The sequence below is a fragment of the Sphaerodactylus townsendi genome, linkage group LG14 (assembly GCF_021028975.2).
Source record: "Sphaerodactylus townsendi isolate TG3544 linkage group LG14, MPM_Stown_v2.3, whole genome shotgun sequence".
Classification (NCBI taxonomy): domain Eukaryota; kingdom Metazoa; phylum Chordata; class Lepidosauria; order Squamata; family Sphaerodactylidae; genus Sphaerodactylus; species Sphaerodactylus townsendi.
In genome coordinates, this window is record NC_059438.1 from 20466132 (window position 1) to 20490559 (window position 24428).

General features: G+C 42.6%; 1 protein-coding gene and 1 non-coding gene across 2 annotated transcripts; both read left to right on the top strand.

The window, feature by feature from the left end:
• The first annotated feature begins 863 nt into the window (after positions 1–863).
• WDR88 (WD repeat domain 88) lies at positions 864–15998 on the top strand. The gene is made up of 11 exons (XM_048516079.1): positions 864–956; positions 2293–2403; positions 3033–3121; positions 6081–6144; positions 7015–7153; positions 8737–8866; positions 10816–11000; positions 13137–13219; positions 13953–14021; positions 14842–14934; positions 15103–15998. The coding sequence occupies exons 1-11, from the start codon at positions 864–866 to the stop codon at positions 15235–15237; spliced, it is 1191 nt and encodes a 396-aa protein (XP_048372036.1). The 3' UTR covers positions 15238–15998.
• Positions 15999–17696: 1698 nt separating this feature from the next.
• TRNAT-AGU lies at positions 17697–17770 on the top strand. Its single transcript has one exon. It is a non-coding gene; the product is annotated as a tRNA-Thr (tRNA).
• The last annotated feature ends 6658 nt before the right edge of the window (positions 17771–24428 follow it).

Genomic DNA, 24428 nt, shown 5'->3' on the forward strand with positions numbered 1-24428 from the left:
GGGAGGTACCTCAGCAGGGTATAGCTCTATAGAGCATCTATTTTCTTCAGGTGAACTGATCTCTGTAGTGCAGTGATGGTGAACCTTTTTGAGACCAAGTGCCCAAATTGCAACCCAAAACCCACTTATTTACCGCAAAGTGCCAACACGGCAATTTAACCTAAATACTGAGGTTTTAGAAAAAACAGTTGGCTCCGAGGCGCATATTACTCGGGAGTAAGCTTGGTGAAGCAACCGTGCAATGTTTCGAATGGATGAATCACGACCCTAGGAGGGTTTACTCAGAAGCAAGCCCCATTGCCAGCAACCAAGCTTACTCCCAGGCAAAGGATCATACCCAGGCCAGCCTAGGGGTGTGTGTGTGGGTGATTTTCTGCCCCCCCCCCACATGATGAACTCTGTGCATGCGTGCCCACAGAAAGGGCTCTGAGTGCCACCTCTGGCACCCGTGCCATAGGTTCGCCACCACTGCTGTAGTGTGTAGATCAGTTGTAATTTCAGATCTCGAGAGCACAGCCCAAATAAAACAGTGCCATCCTCAGTAGAATTGTAGCCTTCCAAGTCCATTTAAGTCAAGTGGGTTTCGAAGTGTGCAGCTTTGTTTTGGATGGTAGTGTAAAGTTCTCAGAATCGTGCGGAGCTGTGCGAGGAGGCACCTGGAGAGAAGAGGAGAGCCAAAGTGGGGAAGGAAAGGCAGCAAAACAGACCAAGTGAGAGTTAGTTTCTGTCGGCCCACAGGGGAAAAGACTAGCAAGGCAGCCTGTCGGGCCTGTTGCTAAGAGCCTAAGGTGGGCCGCGGCCTGTGGGTGAGAATCCAAGGGTTGCCCCAAGCAACTGAGGCCACAGTGGAGGCCTGTGCAAGGATGGCTCCACCAGGGACCTTTCGGAAAACCATTTCAGACCCCTTAGTTGTCTTGCCACACCAGGAGGAGCAGGACCATAACAGGCTAGCTAAGGTGTGGAAAGGGAAAGGGTTAGCAGCTGCTGTGGCCTGCTTCCTTCTGGCACGAGGAGAAGGTGGAGGGGAAGTTGCTAGAGCCACCTTCAGAGGTGGGATCCAGCAGGTTCTCACCAGATCCCGAGAGTGGGTTACTAATTATTTGTGTGTGCCGAGAGGGGGTTACTAATTGGGTCTGCTTTTCCGTTAGAAATTCCATTTGGTCCAAAAATCATAAAGTCCTGTTGTTTCCTATGTGGCTGGTTAGCGAAGGTAGAAAATGGGATAATTCTCCCTGTTGGGCTGTTTTAAAAACATGTTTTAGAAATATGGTGAAGTTCCTTGTTTAAGGAAAGCATCCTTCTTTTGATTTCTAGAAACAAAATTAAGTATTTGAAAGTATTAAGTATTTGACAGGCAGTCAATTAGAGGAGAAGTAGTTGTTTCTGTTGGCAGTAGACGCTGGGACTTGCTATAATGAGTTTAAATTATGGACAGAAAGATACCAGCTGGAAATTAGGAAGTTTTTTTTACAGTAAGAGTTTTTTACAGTAACAGAAAAATTATTAATGCCCTGCCCCCGGAATGCCCGGCCACGCCCCCACCGTGCCCCGCCCAGCCCCATTGGCGCTACGCCACTGTTTGAATCCCACCACCATGGGAACCTGTTACTAAAAATTTTGGATCCCAAAAATTGTTTCATGTCTTTTGTTAGGACCAACTAAAGTAAAAGAAAAAACGGGAAGAGGGAAATGCTGGGGAGGGGGAGGGATTGGGGCAGGCTCCTGATCTCTGTCTGAAAACGGGCAGAGTAGAAATCTTGTTCGTGCTTGTGTGAGAAAGGGAAACTTGGGAGTCCAGGTTACCCCTAAAGTGGCATGTGCTTTTTTTATGGTAGCAGAAAATGTGCACAGTTAAGGATGGTGCTTCAAGGAATGAACATTGGGATGCATTCACTTATCACAAAAATCCTCTGTTTACATGACCAAATGTAACGTTTGCTGTAAGAGAGCCGGATTATTGTCAGAGTATTAGACTGCATACACAAATGCTTTGGCTATGACTCGGTTGTTCTCCTCCAACTTATCGTTATGACAACTCTATGAGGTAGACTAGGTACAGAGAAAAATGTATATTACGCAGGTTTCATGTGGGAATGAGTGAGAGAACAAGAATGAATACTGTTTAAGAGAACAGAAGTTGTGGTGTTGTGTGGTTTCCGGGTTGCATCCCAATGAACAGAAATGATGCCTTATTAGATTATTTCAATTTACTAATATTCCCTTTTAGACTCTTGTGTCTCCAAAAAAAATCAGGACAGATAAGAATGAATTACACGTTCTGTTCATTCCTAGATTCGTCGTAAGGTTTTAAAAGGACATTCAGACGCCGTGACCTCTTGTCATTTGTGTTTTGACGATACAAAAATTATTTCAGGCTCTTATGACAGTACAGTGAAACTCTGGGTAAGCTGTCACAAACCTGAAGCGACGGATCACAGTGCTGTAAAATTGCAGCCATAATTATCAGATTTAAACAAATACTGAGTGAGTCATTTGTGAATATCCACAATAGATTTTTCAAAACCTGTCTAACGTGTTTGAAACTGACACATGCTTAATTAAAATGGCAGTCTTTCCTACTTCTCAACATTTGGCTTGCAGATCTCACTTGTACAAGTTTTGATGATGGATCATTGTTTATAATGTATTCTGAAGAAGACTAGACAGATGATATTAATGACTTTCCACAGCAAAAAGTCAGTTATGTATTATAAACGCTCTTTGACCCTAGACACTGGAAAACCAGAATGGGTGGTAGGGAATAACTTACCGATATATAACCTATGTTGTACATGGTTGATTTTTTTTTCCTTTTAAGTGTCCTGAATCGATCTCTGTTGGGGGAAAATGCACTGACCTCTAGTATGATCCATTTTGCCGTTCAAATCCCCAAATTCTGTCGTCCGCTTATAAGCAGAAGTATTAGAATTAGCCTAATGAAACATTTGGGTTCCTAATTAGTGTTTTACAGTCACTATTGTTTTGTTATCTTAACTGGCTGGATTGTAATCAAGACTCTTTTTTTACTGAAGGACATTTCTCAAAGGGCCCCAATTCAGACCTTTCTGGAAGAGCATTCAGGACCCATTTCAGAATGCTGCCTGAGTCCAGATAACAGAAGGTGAATGAATAATGCAACAGTATTGATTATGTGTTAAACTGAATTGGACCTTTTTACCAGATCTGAGGGAAAATGGTGATAAAACTTAGCAGGCCCAAGCAACTTTCCAAAGAAGGAAATCCAATGTTATTAACTGGGGCTAACTCCAAGGAAAATTTCTTTAAGGATTGTAGCCTTAGCAAATAAAATGTAATCCTGCCCAGCAAAGTATGTAGAGAAGCTCCCGTTTCATTCATTGGACTTGCTATTTTATAGAAACATTCAGTCACTTTTCCCCCATTGGGAAATAATCTGTATGTAGCACATTTTCCTGACCAGTATGCATTATGAAATTAAGATGATCAAAGCTGGCTGAAGCTGAACCCAGCTTGGCCAGGTGAGGGCAGGTTAAAATTTAAAATAAAGTTAAAGAACACATGTTAATTCTGAGCTGTGAGGTGAAGTATAGAGTAGGTAAAGACTGGAAAAAGTTGGAAGGATACATGGGAGAGGCAGGCAATACTATGTTTAATGTGAAGGAAAAAAATAATTGCAGAACTTGGTACAGGTACTCTTGCAGCAGACGAGAAAGAAGTAGACAACACCTGCAGATATTCCCAGAGTATGCCCCTCCATCACGTTAACAGGATAATGAAGGCCAGAGGTGGGATCCAGCAGGTTCTCACAGGTTCCCGAGAGTAGGTTACTAATTATTTGTGTGTGCTGAGAAGGGGTTACTAATTGGTGATTTTGCCACGTGATTTTTGCCTTAGTTACGCCCCTCCTCTCAGCAGTAGCGCACAGAACTTGAAGCAGTCTAGCAGGAGGTGCACTGGCGTGCGTGGCAGCCTGCGCCTGCGTGCATTCGTTTCCCGCCCAAGGACCAGCGCAGTGGCTGCATCCTTGCCACAGCCCCGCCCAGGAATGCCCCGCCCCTGGAATGCCTGGCCACGCCCCTGTCATGCCCCGTCCAGCCCCATTGGTGCTACGCCACTGTTTGAATCCCACCACCATGGGAACCTGTTACTAAAATTTTTGGATCCCACCACTGATGAAGGCTCTCCAGCAGTTTTCCTTATTGCAGTTTGTAGGCATGCAATGTAAGAATTGCAAACAAATGAACAAAGACCTTGTGTGTGCATAGCAGCAGCCTTAGTTGATTTTCTATCCAGAAACCAGAAGGGAGAGAATATCTGGTATCAGCGCCCCCACTGGCAAATTTTGGTAGACAGCCAGGGAAAAGTTCAGTTGAGTTTCTGCAAAACATTCTTTAAACCGCTTTAATAAAAAAAAAAATCAGTGCATTCATGATTACAGCAATATTGCATTATGATGTTTGAATTGAAATAGAAGAGATTCTAGCAACCTAATCTAGCTATAAATAAGAGGTGTGCAAAAATCCATCATTTTCTGGTTGTCAGAAAAATCAATGTTTGAAATTTCTTGCCTCCTTGTGTTTATTATTGCAATTGATTTTTATTTTATTTTTTAAATTGTGTATATGTAGTAATATGCATGTTGTGTTACTTTGTTTTTTTGTGAAAACAAAAAGACACTGGAGGGTGATTTTGGTAAGAGTATGCAGGCTATCAGAAATTCAGAAAGAAATGCTATTTTTGTCTTGAAAATAAATTGTTATTTCAGTATATATATATGCAGAGGTTTACCAGGTTTTGGTCAATGTTGTTGAGTCGTTTTGTGGTATAATGTCTCGTGGTGGTTTTCGACTGCTGTGTCAATGACAGAAAGTTACCAAGCAGCATTAGCTACTGCAAAATACACAGCAAAGCTGGTCCTCATACCTTGGAGAATAATCCTAAGTAAATTGACTCAGAATCCAACTCAGGTTTCTCAAAGGGGAAAAGAGTTCCTAAGCTTAAAAGGAGTTCTTAGGGTGGCATTGTTTATTTATTTATTTTATTTATTTATTTCTTCAATTTATATAACGCCCGATCCCCGAAGGGGATCTGTTTTGCAGAAACTCAAGCCCACTTTCAAGTCAGGAAAATACTGGACAATTAAAACCTTCCCCCTGTGTCCACTCTTAAGTAGCAAGGACCTGGAAACAGACTTTTATGTTCTGATGAAGTGAATTCATTGATCCACCCACCCCGGCCAGGGTTGCCAACAATCTGTCCCTTTAACAGAGGTTTTAGCGCATAGAAATGGGCAGCTGACGTTTTCGATGTCATGGGTGTACATGGTATACCACCTGGTATACAACATCACAACATCACAATATCTGTGAAAAGGGCAGGACTTTTGTTTCTCAAGGCAGTTAGCAACCTTATTTCCAGTGCTTTGTACCCCACTGTGAGTACAGCTAAATTGACACGGTGAGGATAGTCACAGCATCTATTAAGCAAGCCCAGTTACGGTCTGAATTTGGCAAGCAAATTCTCCCATCTTCACAGGATCCCTGTTGACGTGATGGCTACCTAGCAAACAGCTGGGGAAAATGTGCACCTTTTCATCTCATTCCATGCCTGTACTGGGTGCTTTTACACCTGTTTCTTAGCTGCCTGCTTTGCATCTTGGAAAGGCAGAGAAGCTCAGTGAAGATAAAAGTGGCAAAACTCGCAAAAGCACAACTGCCTTTCCACTTATTGCTGCTTGTTGTTGTGGGCTTTGCTCGTAGTCTGTATAGCGTGAGGTTGAGAAAAAACATTAGCCTGTGTCCAGCCACGTAGTGGCTCCTGAAGTCTCTGTGTGTGAAGTGCTGTCAAGTCATAGCTGACTTATGGCAACCCTGTAGGGTTTTCAAAGCAGGAAATGAACAGAAGCTGTTTGCCATTTCCTGCATCTCTGTAGCAACCTTGGACATCCTTGGGGGTCTCCCCGTCCTAGGACTAACTCAGGCTGACCCGATTAGCTTCTGAGAATTTTTCTGGCACTTTTTGCTCTCCCACTGCAGGCCCCCAAGCAGAAATGGAACATGAAGCACATGTATCAAGAAGTAATTTTGCTCTTTTGTTTTTAGGTTGATAACAGTGTCATACGACAAAACACTGAAAACCTGGGATATAGAAACCGGAAAAGTGCTTGTAGGTATTGATTTTTTGACAAGTCTGTTTGCAGCAGGAACAGCAGTGGCGTAGTGGTTAAGAGCAGGTCTACTCTAATCTGGAGGAACCAGGTTTGATTCCCCGCTCTGCTGCCTGAGCTGTGGAGGCTTACCTGGGGAATTCAGATTAGCCTGTGCACTCCAGCACACGCCAGCTGGGTGACCTTGGGCGAGTCACAGTTCTTCTGAGCTCTCTCAACCCCACCTACCTCACAGGGTGTGTGTTGGGGGGGGGGGAAGGGTAAGGAGTTTGTAAGCCCCTTTGAGTTTCCTATAGGAGAAAAGGGGGGGATATAAATCCACCTCTTCTTCTTAACTACAAATTAAGCTTTAATTTCCCTTTAAGGGAAACTAAAAGTTTACCTTAGAAAATGTACCTGGGGTCAATTACCCACCAGCTCTCTGGTGTGGTGGGATAGAAAGTGCGTCGGGGCAAAAAATCTTGTCCCAACGCACTTCCTGTTTGTGGTGTGCCCTCTCCTCTCTTGCTATTGCTCCAGTCAAATTTGTAGTCACCTAGCCATACCTGCATTTCAGATAAAACTAAAAATCAGCTCACAGATCCCTTTTAACTCATCTATTTTGGTTCTTAATGGAACTGGAGATAATAGAATTCTTTGCTTAGTTATTATGGTTCCATTTAATACCTTCAACTCAACTAAAGGTAGTCATGGCTGAGTCTCAACAAAATGCATTGATTCATGACGAACCCAATAACCCGACCCTTCAGTGAGTCGTAGCAATCACTGATTTTATCCAGATCAGTGCCAGTTTGTGTGTGTGGGATTGAACCTTTCCTGATCATTAACCCTTAAAGCACTATTTCAGCAGCATTTGTGGTCTTCCGCAGTGGTCTGTGGAGCAGGATAACGTCCTAACGTCGTGTGATGTTTCTCATGATGGTAAATACATCGTCTGTGGTTCGGACATAGAGAATGCTATATGCCTTGTCGATGCAGAAAATGCTGAACAGGTGGCGTACGTCAGAGGTAACTAGGGTTAATATCTTTTTCTTTATACCGCTTCTGTGAGCAACAGTGACGTAGTGGTTAAGAGCAGGTGTACTGTAATCTGGAGGAACTGGGTTTGATTCCCTGCTCTGCCACCTGAGCTGTGGAGGCATATCTGGAGAATTCAGATTAGCCTGTGCACTCCAACACATGCCAGCTGGGTGACCTTGGGCTAGTCACAGTTCTTCGGAGCTACCTCACAGGGTGTTTGTTGTGAGGGGGGAAGAGAAAGGAGTTTGTAAGCCCCTTTGAATTTCCTATAGGAGAGAAAGGGGGATATAAATCCAGCTCTTCTTCTTCTTCTTGGTCTCATTTTAGAGGGATTTTGGGCAGGGCTGTTACGATATGCCATTGTCATCTTTGCACACGAATTGATATATGTAATCATCACAGTTCTTACCCCTCATCAACCTCCTTTCAGAAACGACTTAAATTGAGACTAGGCTGTTTTATGAAAGGAGCTGAAAAAGAATGCCATGTTCAATTTCCTTTCATGGGAAAAGCTGTGGCTGGCTGTTTGGGAGCAAAGAGGTAGGAGGCAGCAGTAGTCTTTGTGACTTGAGAAAAGGGCTGAAGGACCGAGGCTTATGTAAAGGGGTGGCACTAAGAACTTGTCACAAACTTGGTATTCAGCACATGACATTGACCCGGTCACTGTCACTCAGTTTAACCTACTTTACAGGGTTGTTGTGAACATAAAATAGAGTGAATGTTGTCTGCAATTTGAAGGAAGCGTGGGGGGGGGGGGGGAAGTGTTCTAAATAAATAAACAAATGTTCCCTCGAATCCTCAGAGCTCAAGATAGATCACTGGCAACCGGATGCGTTCGTCTGCTTGGAAGGATCAGATCATACCGTTCACTCCTAAATTGTTTAATATGACTATTACTTTTTCTCGTTTTCCTTTTTGCTCAGTTATGAATCTAACGCATCTGAAATCCTCGCAATGCAATCCTAAATACAGATACACCCTTCTGAGTCCATTGACTTCAGTGGATGTAGAACAGTATAACTCTGTTGAAGACTGCACTGCCAGGGACTCTTGATATATGAGTCACTTTGAGGCTTCATAGGTGTGTGGTTATAAATTGCAAAAATCAAATAGTAGGTGGGTGTGTAAACTGACTTAAACAAAAATACAAGGCAATAATGCTAACATTATTTTGTGCGTGTTAAGTGTTGTCAGGTTGTTTCTGACTCATGGGGATCCCTGTTGTTGACACTACTGAATTGCCATGTTTCTCTTTGACATTTCTAGTGTTTTATTTGTTATTCCTTTTTTCTTTATCAAGCCTATATTCTTTGGTGTTGGGCAAATTATAGCCGCTCTATTTTACTTGTATATGCAGTACTAAAGGCAAGAGGTAAAATCTGAGTTCCTGTTTTATGTTTCTGGGCTACAGTGAATTGAATTTTCTAAAATATGCAATTAATGCAAAAGGAATTGAAAGCAAGACACAGTTAGCCTTTAGAAATAATGGATAGTTTTACCTGTGTATAACGAAATGTCCTTGTCTTAACACCTTTAAAGGTGCAAGCTTATGAGGGCTTTGTTTGTTTTAGAGCACCACAGAAGTACAGTGAGAAGATGCCGTTTTGATCCTTACAACCAGCGGATAGCTACAGTGTCATCTGACATGTCTATAAAATTCTGGGATATCCTAGCCCAGTCCACCACAATCACAGTTGAAAAGTAAGAAGCATCGAGGCATCTGATGACCCAGCAGTTGCTTAAGCATTTTCTCTTCATTTAAAGTGGGCAGAGAGGAAATTGTTATCCTGGGTTTACAGGAGAAAACCAATTATATTCTGTTAAAGCCTCTAGGGTCATTCCAAAGACAAAACCTTGGAGAGCAATCCAGCTAAAGCAAAATAATTTTACATCCCATGGATGACAGAGGTGGAGTTATAAGAATGGTTCTAGAGATGGTTTATACGGACATTAAAACAGGACATGTGAGGATTGCCCTGCTTGGTTTTTGTATCATGCTAGCATTAATGATCAAACTCGAGTGCTGTTAAAGCTGCCCTTTGAAACAGCTAGAAAATTTGTTTGGCTTTCATGCCTCAGACGTGGAATGTTTGAATAATCCTACTTTGAATTTAAACCAGAATGCATGTAGCTTACTTGTCTGCAGAAGGGCCTGTAACGGTTCTCCACATCAAATATTGCCAGCCTGACACATTCATACATTGGAGATGCTCTTTCCTAAACACCATGGCTGCTTTCAGCATTGGATTTTATTGTGCGGTTGGTTACCTTTCGCTTTTATGTTTGCTTAGTTTTCAAATAGCTACATCATTTCAGATAAGAAAGCGTTCAATGCCTGGTGCGTAAAGAAACTTTGATTATAATTCAGTCGCTTGGTTTTTAGGAAAAGTTATTTTTGTTCTTTGGAAAAGCTGCTTCTTCTTTGCTGAAGTCTTTTGAATCCCTCAGTTAAGAGAAAAAATGTTTCTGCACTCAGAGCTGCTTCACATTTTCAGAAAACGTATATCTATACCAAGAGACCACTTTTTATTTTACAAAAATGTATATCCTACTTTCTGCCCTCACGACTACAAATGTGGCTGACAAATTCAAAATAGAATCATAGGCTCATTCCGCACATGCAGAATAATGCACTTTTCAAACTGCTTTCAGTGCTCTTTGAAAGCTGTGTGGAATAGCAAAATCCACTTGCAAACAGTTGTGAAAGTGGTTTGAAAACGCATTATTTTGCGTGTGCGGAAGGGGCCATAGCGTTGGAAGAGACCTCAAGGGCCATCAAGTCCAACTCCCTGCAATGAAGGAACACACAATCAAAGCACTCCTGACATAATACACAATAAAAATACACAATACAGAATACACAATAAATACACAATAAAAATCACATTAAAAACCTATAAAACCAACCACGAATCATTAAAAGAATTAGAGCTAGAATATATACAAAACAAACCACAAGAACTCCCAGGCAGAGCGGTAGCCAGCTATTTGATATTCTCTGCAACCCTAGCATGTCTGTGAAGTGCCATCAAATTCTGGCTAGCTTATGGCAACCCCTTAGGGTTTTCAAGGCAGGAGGCAAACAAAGGTGGTTTGCCATTGTCTGCCTCTGCTTGGTGACCATGGACTTCCTTGCTATCTATCCTTGCTATAGGGCCGACCTTAGTTAGCTTCCAGGATCTGACAAGATTGGGCCACCCAGTATAGGCCTTGTATCCAAGTCAAATCTCTTATGTGCCCTATTGAGAAATGAACCCAATTAATGTTCCAGTAATCCTGTTGCCAGTGTTTTCTTTGCTATCTTCTGCTCTGCAGCATGTCTGTAAAGTGCTGTAAAGTTGTAGCCAGATTATGGTAATCCCGTATAGTTTTCAATGCAAGGTGGTTTGCCATTGCCTGACTCTGCATAGCAACCCTAGATTTCCTTGCAGATATCCCATCTGAGTACTAAACAGGACTGACCATGCTTAGCTTCTGGGATCTGACAAGATTGAGTTAGCCTGGGCCATCCAGTAAGGTCTATTATCTAGGTCAAATCTCAGTCTAGGCCTACTATCTAGGTCAAATCTCTCATGTGTCCTGTTAACTGGTAAACCCAATAAATATTCCAGTATCCTGTTGTTGTGATTTTGTTTCATCCTCTCTTTCAGGGCACATACCAATGCAATTTCAGACTGCTGTTTCTCCTTGGACGGCCATTATTTGTGCACAGCAGGCTGGGATGAAGTCTTAAAATTATGGGATGTCAGAACAGGGGAGTTTCGTTCTCACGGACCCATCGTTTTGGAGCAAGGTCATCTAGGTATCATTGGCTGCTGCATTTTCAGTAAAGACGGTGAGTTATGCAGAACACAATTTTTTAAGACATCTTTGCATAAATGTGCATGATATTTATTCCAAATGAGTCACAAAGGTCTCATTCAAGCCACATGACTAATTCAGTGCTCACTTTCAGAACAAAACGATTTTCCGTTTGATTAAATGGTTGCTTGCGTAATTGAGGTAAACTGGAGTTGATAGCTTGAAGTTGATAGCTTGCACTGGTCTGTAATCAGCCTTCTAAAACACTCCTTAATTGATATTAAGGTTTACTGTAAGAGCACTTAACTGAGCTGAGAAATAAAGTACCAAGCTATATGATGTGCTGAATGCTTGCTGATTTCTCTGCTAAATTCATTCATTCTGTTCTCATCAACCAGAGAATCAGAAACATTTTCAGTTCAGGCTTGATTTAATGCTGGTTTGTTGCCATTCCGAAGAACATAACTGCAGGAGGGGACTGGCTGTTTAACTTGCCACGAATGTTGCCGATGAGCAGCAGCCCTGGTGGCCAGGAGCAACCACAGCCGATGCTGCAGGCTCCCTTTGACCCAGCCAATTGTGGCAACAAGCATCATGTTTCTTCCAGTGCAGTGCAGGTTGGACTCAGCTCCCAGAAGCACAGGAGAAAGCATCAGCTTAGCAGATATCTCTGTAATTTCCATGGCCAGCTGGGTCCCCTGGCTTGTGGCTTGGCCCCTTAATGGCCCAGTTATCCCTGCTGAGCAAGATCATAAGCTGGTAGACAGGATGAATGACTGTTTTACTTAGCATCTGTGTCAGGTGCTGTCACATTCCCATCAGGTATTTGTTATGTTGGCATGCATTACTTGGTAAGTTATTGACAGATACCAACAGATCTAACAACGAGAGAGAACTCACCCAGTTCCTTTTAGCAGATTGGGATGCAAAAATGACTGCCTCTGTTGCTACCTTTTTAGCTGCTGCACTGAACAAAAGAACTCACCAGAAACACACTGACTAGAACAGGGGTAGGGAACCTGCGGCTCGAGATTTCCGCGATGCTCTCTCTTCTGCTCTCTTGCACTGGCGTGTCCATCGCAGCCGCAGTCAGCTGGTCTCTATCTCTTTGCTCCGGGCCTCTTGCAGGCAGCATGGTGGGCGCACCAACTGCTCACACGGCCAGTTGCTGCTCACACTTTCCCTCTCGCTTCGCCCTCGTTGGAGCCGGGTGGGCGCTTTCCCGGGCGCTGCCGGGCGCAGGCTGCCAAGCCACTGGTCTCCATCTCTTGCCCTCAGCCTCTGGTGTAGGCAGGCAGGGCGGGCGCATCCATGCGCTTCTCAGAATGAGCGGAGTAAAAGGTAAAACCCCCCAATATATACAGTGTTATCTTTATTTTAAATGTCAAAAATTATTTGCGGCTCCAAGTGATTTCTTTTCCCATGGATAACGGGTCCAAATGGCTCTTTGAGTGTTAAAGGTTCCCTACCCCTGGACTAGAAATAATTAGGTTGTTTATACTATAAATACTTATTTTTAGTATACCAATTTTAATACTGATAATACTTTGATGGTTTTCTCATTATAATTATAATTCTCTGATAATTGTTTCATTCGCCATGGACCACACTGTTTTCTTTTAAAATGCCATTAAAGGTCTTTAAATCTTGACTACGTCATCTCAGGGCCGCCTCAACTCATGTTGGCTGCGTGAAACACTTTACAGTATCCTGCAGAATGTACTTAATTATTTCTCGCAAACATTTTGATGTCACTGTGAAGAACAAACCGGCATTCAGGAAGGGTTGCAACGCTCTTGGACTAGTGTGACATTGCAATTGATACATAGTCTTGAAACCTATCTGCTTTAAATCACAGAAGTCGTGTACACTAGCTTTACCAGTCCAAAGAGATTTTATTGTCAGCAAACACACACTTCCTGTATCTATCATCAGACGAGGTGTGTTCCCAGCAAAGTTCCACCACAAGATTATTTTGAATGTCTAGATCGTGTATAAATGTATACTTCGCTTTTGAACCCATTAAAACCTTCCAGAAAGTAGCCTCTGATAATGGATTTTTAATGCTGTATTTAAGCTGGGTTAATGGTCAGGTCTTCCTTGCCTAAATGCACCTCTGTACAGTCAGAATGCAAAGCGGTGGTTATGACTTTCTAATTCTGTATTTCAGCGTCACTTCTGGTATCGGGCGGTTTTGACAAAACCGTAGTTGTCTGGGATTCTACACAAGCCTATAAAAAGATAAGTTTAAAGGTACTGTACTGTGTTAGCTTCCACTGTGCCAAAATGGAACTTAATTTTGATTTTGAAGAGGTATGCAACTGGTGGGGCTGCAGGAGCAGTCTGCCAGTTAATGATAAACACATAATAAAAGTTCTTTGCACAAGAATAATGTAATGGACTCTTATGCAGAAACTGGCGTACAGGGAGGCCAGGAGGGGTCAGCTGAACGTGGCTACGGTGCAAGCCATTTCGTCACGTGGGGGGGGGGGGCCCGGCATCCCCCCACATGACGAAACAGTGTGCGCCTGGGGACATGAGATACCCCATGTCCCCATTAGCGGTATGCCACTGGTTGGATTAGATGACCCTTGAGGTCCTTCCATCTCTACGTTTCTACGTTTCTAACTCTAAGCAAAGTATTTCTAACAGCAGAGATAGAATCTAGCATGCATACCTTTTTTTCAGAATGTATGAAAGAGGATTGACTCTATAAAGAAGCTACAGCCCTCAGTCTGCAAGATCTGAGGAAGGTTGTTAGCAATTTGACATCTTGGAGATCATTAATACATAGGGTCACCATAGGTCAGAAGCAACTTGACAGCAGGCATGCATGGACGCGTGTGCACGCACGCACCCTCAGGAGAAGGAGCCTGAAATCGGAAAGTCTTTCATTTCGTGTTAGGAGCTGATTAAAAAAAACTAAGTTAAGTACTTCAGGAAATTCCGATTTTATCCTAACGCTGAAAAATGGTTTTCTCTACAGGGTCATGACCACTGGGTAACAGATGTTGCAATTAGTAGCAACAAGAAGCTGATCGTAACTTCGTCAAAGGTACCAATTAAAAAGCAGTTCTAGAAAAACAAGCTTGCAGGTTTGGGGGAATGACCCAGCAGATCATCTTCTGAGAATGCCATCCTAAGCAGAGGTATATCCTTCTAAGGCCATTGACTTCCATGGACTTAGAAAACTGTGACTCTGTTTAGGATTGCATGCTGTAAAATTACAGAAGAGCATTTTCATCCGGTGGCACATTCTTGTTCTGAAGATCTTTGGAAAGGTGTCTTACGTTGGACACAGCTCCTTCCTTCCACTGTATCAGGCATGCATTTGGAAACTATGCTTGCTATACCTAGACTCACAGAAAGATAGAATCCCAGTGTTGAATTAATCCTCAGCCACTGCCTGAACCTTCTTGGTATTGAAAGGAGGTGGTAGCCATCTTTGGGGTCCAGAAAAAATGATGAAATTGGAAGGTTTGGGTTTTTAAAAACCGATGGATGGAGGTGACCCCACTGTGATAGGCCAAGGGATTCCAGAGATACAGGCGTTTTTACTCGTGGTGGCCATTTTGGAAAAATCTGGGATCTGAATTGAAAAAAATGATTAGTGAGGGAGGAGCCTCAGGGGCTGTTGAGCAGAATGCAATTAAAACTGCTGTGATAGCCCAGGGGATTCCAGAGATACAGGTGGTTTTATCTACAACCCCCATTTTAATATTGGGACTTTTTTTCCTAAGTGGAAGCACACTACTTTCACTTCCTTCGAACAACTCAGATCTGCATTTTTATCTTTTGGTGGGACAGTAGCAAGATTTAAATTATTGGTAGGGAGGGAATTCAGCTAATTGGTCAAAATATTTCTAATGTTTTAGGATTCCACTTTGAGGTTATGGGACATTGAAAACGCAAACGACGTCCCTGTGGTAATACATGCCATAAAGGCAAGAGGCTCAAAGATAGCCAAGGTCAGTATATATTCATATAAGAGAGCCGTTAGATGCACAGTGTTAAGCCAAGGCAGAACAACAGCGCAAAATAAAATGCTTCTAAAATTGATGCTTTTAATTGTTTGCTTTTAGTGTTGTTGAAATACCTATTGCATTTGAATCTCTGGTGTGTTTTCTCTCAATTAGTGTGAAGAATGTGAGAAGCCTTTCTTAATATTCCAGGAGAAGGAAGAGAAAGTGGAAACTAGATGTCTTTTCTGTCGACTGAAAGCTTACAAGAGTGTTTTACCAGTTCCTCCTTCCCTGCCTGCTGATCTCTAAAAGAATAAATGATAAAGGGTTTGCACTATGTGGCAGTTTAAACAACACTTATGTTCAGAACATGATTGTAAGGACATATTTGCCTGTATGTCTAAAACTCAGTATTTTAAATAAGATTTCTTCATTTGAAAATACAACAAATGCAAACACTTTTCTGCCCAACTGTACAACAAATGTTTCTCTAGTCACATTATTGTGGGATCCCTGTAGAACTGGGTCATCTGTTATGCCCTATAAATGCAGAAGCCATGAAATAAAAATGACTGTTACAAATGCTGTCACACAACTATGTACTGTGGGGCTTTCTATCAAGCATGGTTGAAAAAGTCACACTGGTGATGGAGGGGGAAAATGTCATGTGAATCTATACTAATTTAGCATGCAATACATGAATTTCTTCTGACAGTGTTAGCTCAGCGTATACTTCAGCTGAAACCCGAATCAAGTTATTCCTCTGTATTTACATATGTGCGTAAGAGGCAGACAGAATAGTCTGCAAAGTAATCTGTCACATATGTCAGCTTTTTGATTGGAAACAGGAAGCTCCACATTGGACTGGTTTAGAGTTTCTTTCTCCATCACTTCATAACTCTGAATGTTGTGGGGCGTATTCATTTGTTGCCAAAAACTTCCCTTGTAAATGATTTTACAGGTCTTCCCATCTGTAACAATAAATGTTGACAGCAAGGAAATTTTTCACAGTACAAAGAAGTTAAGAAGAATTGGTTATTCTGAATACCAATATGGATTCTGCCTGTTTTAGAAATCTTTAGATTGTTTAATGGAAAATAAAAGCTTTCAAAACTGGAGAACATTTCTCAGAAATTCATTTTTCATAACATGTTTTATCAGGAATTCACAGCATTAAAAAAAGTCTGGCATATAGCAGGGTTTAAACGTGCTTTAATGGAATAAATCATAATTTACAGCCACAATGCATAGTATTTCAATAAAATTTCTTTTAGTTAATACATGTTTTGCGTTAACAGGATTTTAGAAGACATGATGTGTGATTTTGGTGTTCTGTATGTTGTTTTTGTTTTTTAGACTATTTATAGCCCACATTTTTGCTAGAACAGAGCAAACAAAAACAATCTGGGTTTGACAACTAATTCAATTCTACTTAAAACAGGATATGAAGCAGAAAATAAATCACATCAGGTATGTTACAGTGGGTACCACAGCTATATCAGTGTAGCTCAGAGGCCTGCTAGAACAACCGCAAATCGTCAGCTTGCTCAGGAAGGCCTGTTGGAAAAAACCCACCACTCATGACTTTACAGTTGCCAATTGGGGCCCGCAGTTCTCCCAGAATTACAGCTGATCTCTACGCTACACTCACCAGTTCTCTGGTAGGAAATGGCAGCTTGGGATGGCATCACACCCCCAGTGAGTTCCATCTCCAAACTGAACTCCACCCTTCTGAAGAATTTCTCAGGCTGCATCTGGCAACTCTATGTCACTGCTGGTGGAAGGGAGTTCCAAAGGCTAAAGGAGCCCACCTCTAATAAGGTTGGTTACCCCCATACACCCTTCACTGGTCTCAGAATCTGGGCTGGTTGAGATGGGTGGAGTGGAGCAGCTATTTTGCTGAACACTGACAATGCGCATAATGTGTTCCAGATGTAAGTAGTTTTAGCTGGCATGATTAGGATGCTGAGCAAATTTGGGGAAATGTCCGCTTCCATTGCAGGCAATAATATTTCAGGCTGTCAGCCAATGGTCTTGCTCCCTTTCAGTTGAACTAACTTTTCCAGAAAATCGTGGGAATAGTTGTCAAGCAATTTCCATCGACAGCACTGCTCTTGTGCTCGATTGGTGTGTTTTAAAATGCTATTTTGTGGCTTTTCCAGCCAAATGCAGAAACAAGCACCCTTCTTCGCGAGACCACGCGTGTTCATTCTGGACAGCGCTAAAGTGAAAATGAGGAGTTAAGCCGGTAGGGGGGAGGGGCATCGTGGGGCTGTGCAATAATCTTCACGATGTAGCGCTATTAGTATGCAAAGGTCCAGATCCTCAAAGAGGTTTGTGCGTGCTTGGTGCGCCCCTGGAAGATCTCAGCTGCACGCGGGACCTTCCGGTTCAATTGCTCGGCGCCTTGCAACAGAAAGAATGCATCCTGCAAATTAATCCGTGGCATTGTTTTAAACTAGAAGCCGGGGGGAAGGGGGGGGGGGAGCGCAGAAAATAACCTATTCTACAAACGGAGATAAAGGGCGATCCGTGCGACCCATGGAGCGATTGCAAAGTGAGAAGCTGTCGTGCATTTTTGCAGCCCGCAAGAAGAGGAGCCTTTCGGGGCTCCGGGACCCCTCTGCGGGTTCTACGGGGAGATGTGGGTCCTTTCCCCTTCTTCCGCCTTCGAGCGGCGGGAATATGGAGGAAAGGAAGGAAGAAATCATCACTGAGGAGGCTAGCTGAGCTAGAGGAAGGCTGTTCTGCTGCTCACTCCAGCGGCTGGCGCCGTGGCTTAGTTGGTTAAAGCGCCTGTCTAGTAAACAGGAGATCCTGGGTTCGAATCCCAGCGGTGCCTCGGGAAGAGTGGCTTCTGTTTTGCATCCAAAAGTGAGCGTCGCTTTTGTGCCCCCACCCTCTCCTTTTCGCTCGCAAAGACTTCCCGGTCTCAAGGTGCTTTTTCTTGTTGCCCCTAGGTGCATGGGCAGGTAACCTACCCGATCCTTTAGTAGTGCCATCCCCAGCTCCATCATCGTTCAGAAATGTTTTAATAATTGCAGACCTCAAACAGAAAAAAATGTATCTACAATGGTGCTACTCATTCATGTTTTGCGAGGGGTGGGGGGAGGATTTTCTCTTGTCATATTTGTGATAGGGTAGTTTGTGAAACTGCTGCATCAGACTCCATCCAGAAAGCAGATTGCATTCCCTAAGGTTTGAATTTCTCGGCCATGGTGAGTATTAATCAGTTTAGCAAAATTAAGGTGGTTGTGTTGTCATAGTTACTGCTATTATGAATGGCCAGTGTAATTGTCAATTACACTTAAATTTTACATAATGTCACACGTGTTGTTCCACCGGGCCTTTGGAGTGCCCAGCCGCTGATATGGTGCCCCCTCACTGCTCTTGCCTTGGCATTGTTACATCAGAGCCCCTCATATTGAGGGGCCTGCCGTCCCCCTCTTTGGGGTAGGTTTTAATTAGGGTTTTGGACGCCTATTGTTTATTTATTGATTGTTATCCGCTGTTTATATGCATTTTAAGATGTTTTATTGGTGGTTAATAGGATGGAGCCTATGTATTGTATGATTTGCTCCTGTTTAATGTTTTGAACTATGTTGTTCACCGCCCGGAGCCCTACCTGGGAGGTATAGAAATTGAAGATATAAATGAATGAATGAATGAATGAATGAATGAATGAATGAATGAATAAGCAAGCAATCAAATACCTACCTACCTACCTACCTACCTACCTACCTACCTACCTACCTACCCATGTTGATTTACTGGCTGCTGTGAGTTTTCTGGGGTGTGTGGCTATGATCTGGTAGTTTTTGCTCATAACATTTCACCCACATCTGTGGCTGGCATCTTCAGAGGCATGTCTCGGTGAGATATATTTCTCTGAGTCTCACTGTTAACACTCCGCTGAAGATGCCAGCCATAGACGCGGGTAAAATGTTAAAAGCAAAAACTGCCAGGCCACGGCCACACAGCTCGGAAAACCCAAAACAGCCAATTGATTCCAGCCATGAAAACCTTTGACGATATATTGTTGTTTTAGCAAGGAAAACAATCCATTTAATAAGGTGATGCTGCAGTAACGGAAGTAAAACATGGCCCAGAAGCCCTTGTGGTTTGACCAAAGTTTTACTAGCTTTAAATCAGGCCAAGCGAAAAAGTATACTATACGGAAACTAAGCTCATTAAAGGACCCGGGATGAATAAGTTTTGATGAACACTGTTCTGCTTCTATCTGATAGATAACTTCTCTAAGACCCCCTTCCGCACACGCAAAATAATTCATTTTCAAACCACTTTCACAACTGTTTGCAAGTGGATTTTGCTATTCCGCACAGCTTCAAAGAGCACTGAAAGCAGTTTGAAAGTGCATTATTCTGCATGTGCGGAATGAGCCTAAGAAAAGGAGATTAGAATACCAGATGCAAGCTGTTAGTTTCTTATAACAAGGTCTGAGGTAATGATTAAGAGAGCTCGTGAATTGGCTGGAGATGGGTTAAAGTTTGCTTAAATAGGTTAAGGATTAGAATTAAAATGGTTTTAGAGAATAGTCTGGGCATGTATTGTGTGATCAATATACATGTGTATGGAATTTGTATTATTATTATTATTATTTCTTGATTATGAATGAATAGAAAGAACTGTGTTCTTTGTAGCTTTGAATGCTGATAAGCTTCACATAGTGTTTTTTTTAAGCCTAATTATGCAGGAGAATTGGGAACCTGCCTGAAGACTCCTTGAATTAGCCCCAGAACTTCAAAGAACTACTGAGATCTAGCAGCACTCCCAAAAATGATATATTGCATAAGGTCGGGATGGACAGAATGGAAGAGAAATTTTAGATGGTTCATTGGAAGTGTTATAGAGACGTGTATAGTTTCGTCATGACATATGTGAGATTCATGGTTCTGTTATGAATAGAGATGCATTTTGTGTGTTTTTAGCTTATAAAAAAAGGCTAACTTTCTCTGTCCAGTTCTTCCCTTTTGCTTCCAGAACCTTTGTTGATCTGAATAAAATTTATTAATTAATTCAGCCTCTTGCCTCTTTCCTTTCTCTTGCCTGGGAGTAAGGTAGCCTGCTGAAGTTACTCCATAGAGTAACAATACTGAGTTTTAGTGCAATATTCCAACCGTCTTTCCTGCCAATTATGGAAGAAAATTACTAAGGATTTTTTTTTTAATATCAAGAGAATCTGGCCAAGGTATATTGTGCATGGAATGATCCTACTATATTTCCACAATAATCCTGCTCTGCACATAAGGTTGAAAGAGAGCGATAGTGTGTGGTTCTGTGTGGGTCTTGACAGATTGGCTCATCACATCAGCTAAACATTTGTGCAAGCATTTGACTCTGATGATGGATAGTACCATCTAGTTGCAGCAGGCTTCTGGCAGCCCCATGGAGTTTTCAAGGCAACATTCAGTGATGGTTCCCCATTGCTTGCCTCTATAATTACTCTGGACTTCCTTGGTGGTCTCCTGTCCAAGTACTAACCAGCCACAACCCCGGTTAACTCCTGAAATCAGATGAGATCGGGCTAGCCTGAACCATCCAGTATTTGAACTAGGGTCTTCCAAAATCAAAACCATCACTGGTCGAATCCCCACTACTGTCTTAGCCAGGTTTCAGAACACAAACTAACCAGGTTTGAGGGACTACCTCCCCGGTCGAATCCCCACTACCGTCTAAGCCAGGTTTCAGAACACAAACTAACCAGGTTTGAGGTTGTTTGTGTTCTGAAACCTGGCTAAGAAGATAGTGGGGATTCGACTGGGGAGGTCGTCCCTCAAACCTGGTTAGTTTGTGTTCTGAAACCTGGCTAAGATGGTAGTGGGGATTCGACCAAAATCTACTACTTTATTGGGATGGTGAGTGTTTGGGGCAGGGCCAGGGTGGTCGTAATTGGTGAGATCATTTGCACACACAGCTCGATGCATTTTACATTCCTAATGAATGAGGTTGCTTTCTTGAAATGCACCATTCACAGAGAGTTGCAAAGAGAAAATGTGGACATTGCAGCAAGCAAGTAGATGTAATTATCTCCAACTGCATTACTGTACTTTCAGGAAACCTATTCCCACTGGAAAGAATGTTTAAAGCTTTCACATTTTAGCTGTTAGATGGAAGAACCTCCTTTTTAATGGATAGGATAACTTTGAAATCTTGTTAGAACATGCCCAGATCCATTCAGATGTAGGAAGGCTATCTTCCTGAAAGGTCAAGTCCATGTTAGCAAGGTCCTCCTGTACAAAGTCAGACGTCACAAATACATTTTTTGTTTAATCCAGGTAAATAATTGTTCAACTGCTAAGAAAGCAGTGGTTTTTCTACGTGCTAACAATAGGGATTATGAGCACCGCACAAAATGTGGGAGGTTGCTTTTGAAAAACCCACAGGTATCTTGTGAAGAATAATATTGACACATGAAGCCTTTGCCCTCCTGTGGATCGTCTTTATAGAAAAAAATGTTCAAGTTTTGCAAAGCAAATCACTGTTTTGGCATATTAAGAATGGCCTTGCAAGCATTTTCCAAGTGGACTTTAATTTTCTTTGCTAAGGAGCCAAAGATCAATTGCTTGTGAATGTGCACCAAGAACAAAGAGAGAGAAACATAGGATACAAATTGCTGCTAATAGTTATTGTATTTGGCTGAATGAAACAGTGTGCAATTTCAAGGATTCCTTTGAGGTCAAATGGTTTATAGATATGCCACTTAAGAAAGCAAAACATGCAGGAGTGTTTACATAGAACTAAGTGGTTTCATGGAAAAATATTGCAGAAAAATGTCAAAACTGAAATATTGCAGTGTGATAATTATAGAAACATTGGAGCACAATCAGCAATCAGTTTCTAAAATAGACAGAAATGCAAGCTATAAATAAACAGTCACAAAGAGTTCAGGAACTGAGGTTAAATTGTCACTATTTATTATTCATTTGCCATCTGTATACATATTGCTTTTCCTTTTTTCTTTTTTGCTATCGTCACATCTGACTTATGATGACCCCATGGAGTTTTCAAGGCAAGAGACATTTGGAGGTGACTTGGTATTGCTCATCTCCGCGTCATGACCCTGGTATTCGATGGAGGTCTCCCATCCAAATACTTGCCAGGGCACGTAGTACTTTACTATAGCAGAAAGGTCCCTTGCCAGAAGAATATTACAACTTTATACTGCAAGTATTACCAACCCACGAAAAAATTTAATATATCACACCTGTTAGTGACATTTTTAACCTGTTAGTGACATTTTTAACTGTTAGTGACATTTTTAACTGTACTAAACACATAACTTGTTTGAACGTCAGCTTCCTTGGGAAAGTATCTTCTTGAAATAACAACACTGTTTTGGCAACCATTTTGTACCAGTTGCCTGCCCAATGGATATCTGATTCTGAAAAAGTCCAGGAATATTGCCAGGCTAACAAAAGAAGACTATACAGAGGAGATCTGCTGTTGATCACTAATGATATCACAGGCACTGGCATAGCTGGGGAGGGGGAGTGGGGGCAGAAGACCCAGGCTTCATATGCCTAGCCTGGGTTATGTGGGGGGTGCATTTGGACCCCCGCCTCCTGCCAGTCCCTGGCCAGCTGTCTCTCACCTCTCCTTTCTGAGCCCTTTCGAGCTGGGACAGGAGAGGCAAGGGAGAGCAGCAGCAGGTGCGATCTTGCATTCCAGCTTCTTAGCCCGATATGCCAGATTGTTCCCCCTCCTGTCTGAGCCCTTTTGGGCTGGGACAGGAGAGGTCGGGAAATATGGCAGCCGGCATGCCAGACTGCCCCCTGCCTGTGCTGTCCCAGCCTGAGAGGTTGTGGGAGACTGCCCACCATACTTGCCTGCCCACCCGCTGCTCACTGAGGGGGAGGAGCATGCCACGGACTTCCCCCAGGCACCCTATTGTCCAGTCCCAGCTGTGCTCAACTACATTCAGTGCAGCAGCAGTTAAAGGAAAGAAAAATAAGCCAGTGGGAAACAAGCTGCGGCCCAGATTAGTCAGTAACTGCTCCTTGGTTGTTCACCCAGGAAGGGTGAGCAATGGAATGGAAGTGACAGCTCAGGGCAACTCAGAGCAAACCAGTGCTTACCTTCCTGCCCTCTTGCTCATCTGCCATGGAATCAAAGCATCACTTTGGTAACTGCCCTCTCATGCCTGCCTTCTCTCTGTGTGGAAGGGGAATAGAAATGGGAGAGGAAGGTAAGGGTACCACCAATAGACTTAAGTCTTTCCCACCCAACCTCCCCAAAGAATCCACGTCTGCCTATCTATACTTAAATCCATACATCCAAAGCCTCACAGTTTGGCCTCTACCATTGCTTACATAGCTCTGGGGGAGAAGGGATTTGTAATAAAAAAAATAAATTAAACCATATGTATTTTATCAACTATTAAATGGTTGGAAACGGACCTAGACAGCAATAAATAACAGTCTCTTTAAAGTAGACCAGAGCCACTTCATATTGTCATATTACAGTTCTTGAAACAAGCTAGTAACAAAAGCATTTTAACAGTAAAATAAATCGGCTGTCAGAAGAAATAATGGCAGCGAAGCAATGGGTTTTGGTGCTTGGTTCTTGACTTTTTCATCACAGGTACACATAAGTGATCCTTGGGTGCTTCTGAGGCAGTCTGAGTAACAGGAAAGGGCAACAGAGGATAGACCAAGTTGTATGTATTGTTTATCTGGAGAGAGGAATATTTAGAAAACTTGGCCCAAATGCCTCTGGTACTATTGCCTATGGAGGCATGAATGCACAACCTAGTTGCACTATAACCAGTGCTGTGTGGTTCTAAGGGAGTTATCCCCCAGTGTAATATCCAAAGACACATTTCTGTGTGTCCACTGACTTATTGAGTTTTAGGTGTAAATCCAAAGTGTCTTGAATAGGGAAAAAAATACACAACAACAACAACCAGGAAGTTTCCGGTCCTTCTCTAAAAACTGACTAGCTACAAGAGTGCTAAGCCCGACCAGGGTAAATCATGAACCCTCCAACTGATTCAAATTCTTGTTATCTCCTTTTTTTGAAATCTAACTGAACAGTGCCTCTTCTCCAAAGCAGAGATTATTCCGTTTCCCATGGAAGCAATGTTGAGGTTGGCCAAACCTCTATGGCAGCCATTTTGTGGATGACTGCACCCTCCCGTGGCAGCCATATTGAGATGACTCTCACTGCCACCACAACCGCAGCCATATTGTGGTGGTGTCTACTGTATTTTCTCAACATCCCAAGCATTCCTAGGCTCAACAATTTTGGGGGGGGGGGGCAGGGCTGCTCTAAGATATTAAGGGCAAACTAAACCAGGAGGAAAGCCACAATGGTTGAATCTGTCACAGCTTTTTTCAAAGTTCAAAGCAGGTGTGAATGGCAGGTGGGAGACCAGGTCACATTTGGGAAAAGTGGTGCTTAACCATTTCACCTGAATCACTCTTCTTGAATCAGCCCAGAGGATGGGGGGAAACAAACCTTTCTCCCTGACAGAGCAGGGC

Excerpts from the sequence above, each read along its gene's own strand:
- WDR88 (XM_048516079.1), top strand. The coding sequence starts at position 864 with ATGGCTCCACCAGGGACCTTTCGGAAAACCATTTCAGACCCCTTAGTT. Across the intron at positions 3,122-6,080 it reads CTGAGTCCAGATAACAGAAG|GTTGATAACAGTGTCATACG; the intron begins GTGAATGAATAA and ends TTTTGTTTTTAG. Across the intron at positions 14,022-14,841 it reads TGATCGTAACTTCGTCAAAG|GATTCCACTTTGAGGTTATG; the intron begins GTACCAATTAAA and ends CTAATGTTTTAG.